The sequence below is a fragment of the Quercus suber genome, unplaced genomic scaffold (genome assembly GCF_002906115.3).
Source record: "Quercus suber isolate HL8 unplaced genomic scaffold, Cork oak 2.0 scaffold_756, whole genome shotgun sequence".
Lineage (NCBI taxonomy): Eukaryota > Viridiplantae > Streptophyta > Magnoliopsida > Fagales > Fagaceae > Quercus > Quercus suber.
The window spans coordinates 74,194-75,630 of NW_027070192.1; the positions used below are offsets into that span (position 1 = coordinate 74,194).

Genomic DNA, 1,437 nt, shown 5'->3' on the forward strand with positions numbered 1-1,437 from the left:
AGGAAGTGTAGGATTCCTGTGTGCCCTGAAGAGAAAGGGAAGCAGGAGTAGGGTCCATGAAAATTACCTGCAAGAGATAAGTCCTATAAATAAATACCCAAGGCCCAAGGCAGCACTAATGTGAGGATTAATCAGTTGCCTCTTGCCTTCACTTTCACATGGTCAACATGCACCTTAATTGGTAAGGTGACAAAAATGCAATCATATTGTAAAGATATTCAACTGTAAAGGAAACCTTTGATAGTTGCCATAAGAACTTGCAAAACACAACTATAATTAACTTGCTATGTTATTACTTTGTACAGCATCAGATGCTTGCAACCATCTGATAATTTACTCTGAATTTTAAAAGCGATCATTACATGCAATTGCAAATAGTAACAGTTTCTTCGAAACTCCACAAAGAGATATATGAAATTCTTTTGGTGCCTTCAGGAGTCTAGATATCCACCAAACACCTTTTAAGCCCTCCTGCTTCTCTTTCTGGTTAGAAATCCTATTGAGAAGTGAGAACTCCCAGCTCTAATGGAACTCCCAGCAACTGTCATATACTTGGTGTGCCATATACAGCTTCATTGAATGAGGTAGCCAAGTACTCAGCCAAGCTTGGTTGAGAACTTGACTTGTTTGAAGGTTCTGAAACTTTGGTCTTTCTTGTGCTAGGAGATTTTGTAATCCTGGATTTTGATGAGTCAGGGGCATTCAAACTATTCACCAAAGCACTCATGCGCCTCCATTCAACTGGTTTCAAAAACTTCCATGGGTCTTCTAACATGGACTGATTATAAAATTGCTGTGGCCCCAATAGACGAGCATGAGAACCTCGCCCTCGTCCACTACTATGTCCCAAAACAGGGCTCATGCTTCTTCCATACCAGCGACTCCCACCTCTTCCTGAACCAGGGCTAGGATTGCCTCCTCGTCCTGAACCAGGGCTTGGACTGTGGCTGATCCAGTGACCCCCACCTTGCCGAGTATTAAAACGCGGCTACCTCTTGGTCCAAACCCAGGGCTTGGATGATGACCCCCTCTAGATGGATTATATGGGAAACTACTGCTTGTTGGGGTTATTGGTGCATTCCAGACTTCTGGGGTCCGTGGATGCATGGTAAAAGGATTGGATGTTCTATTGGGCTTCTATGTGGACCAGGGCTGTAACAAGAACCTTGTTCTTGGTACATTATCTGGTTGGGTGAACTGCTAATCTGGATTTGATGAGCAGAATACAGGGCCATTCCAGGGTTCATTGGTCCTGCTAAAGCAAGAAAAGAGAAACTTCAGGTGACAAATAATCATCATAAAACATTCCGGCCGTTATTACAATGACAATGATAACAATAATTACAATACAAGAATCCCCCTTTTATTTTCATTGACATTAAAAATAAGATTAAAACTTTACTGCCTGCATTTGCACTTGACATGCCTTGCATTTTG

General features: G+C 42.1%; 1 protein-coding gene across 1 annotated transcript; it reads right to left on the minus strand.

The window, feature by feature from the left end:
• Positions 1-244: 244 nt before the first annotated feature.
• Positions 245-1,255, minus strand: LOC112001520 (protein SICKLE; the record flags this gene model as incomplete). The annotated part of the gene is given in 3 exon segments (XM_065766925.1): positions 245-990; positions 993-1,130; positions 1,133-1,255. Coding segments are annotated over 3 exon segments (699 nt in total). The 3' UTR covers positions 245-544.
• Between the last annotated feature and the right edge of the window lie 182 nt (positions 1,256-1,437).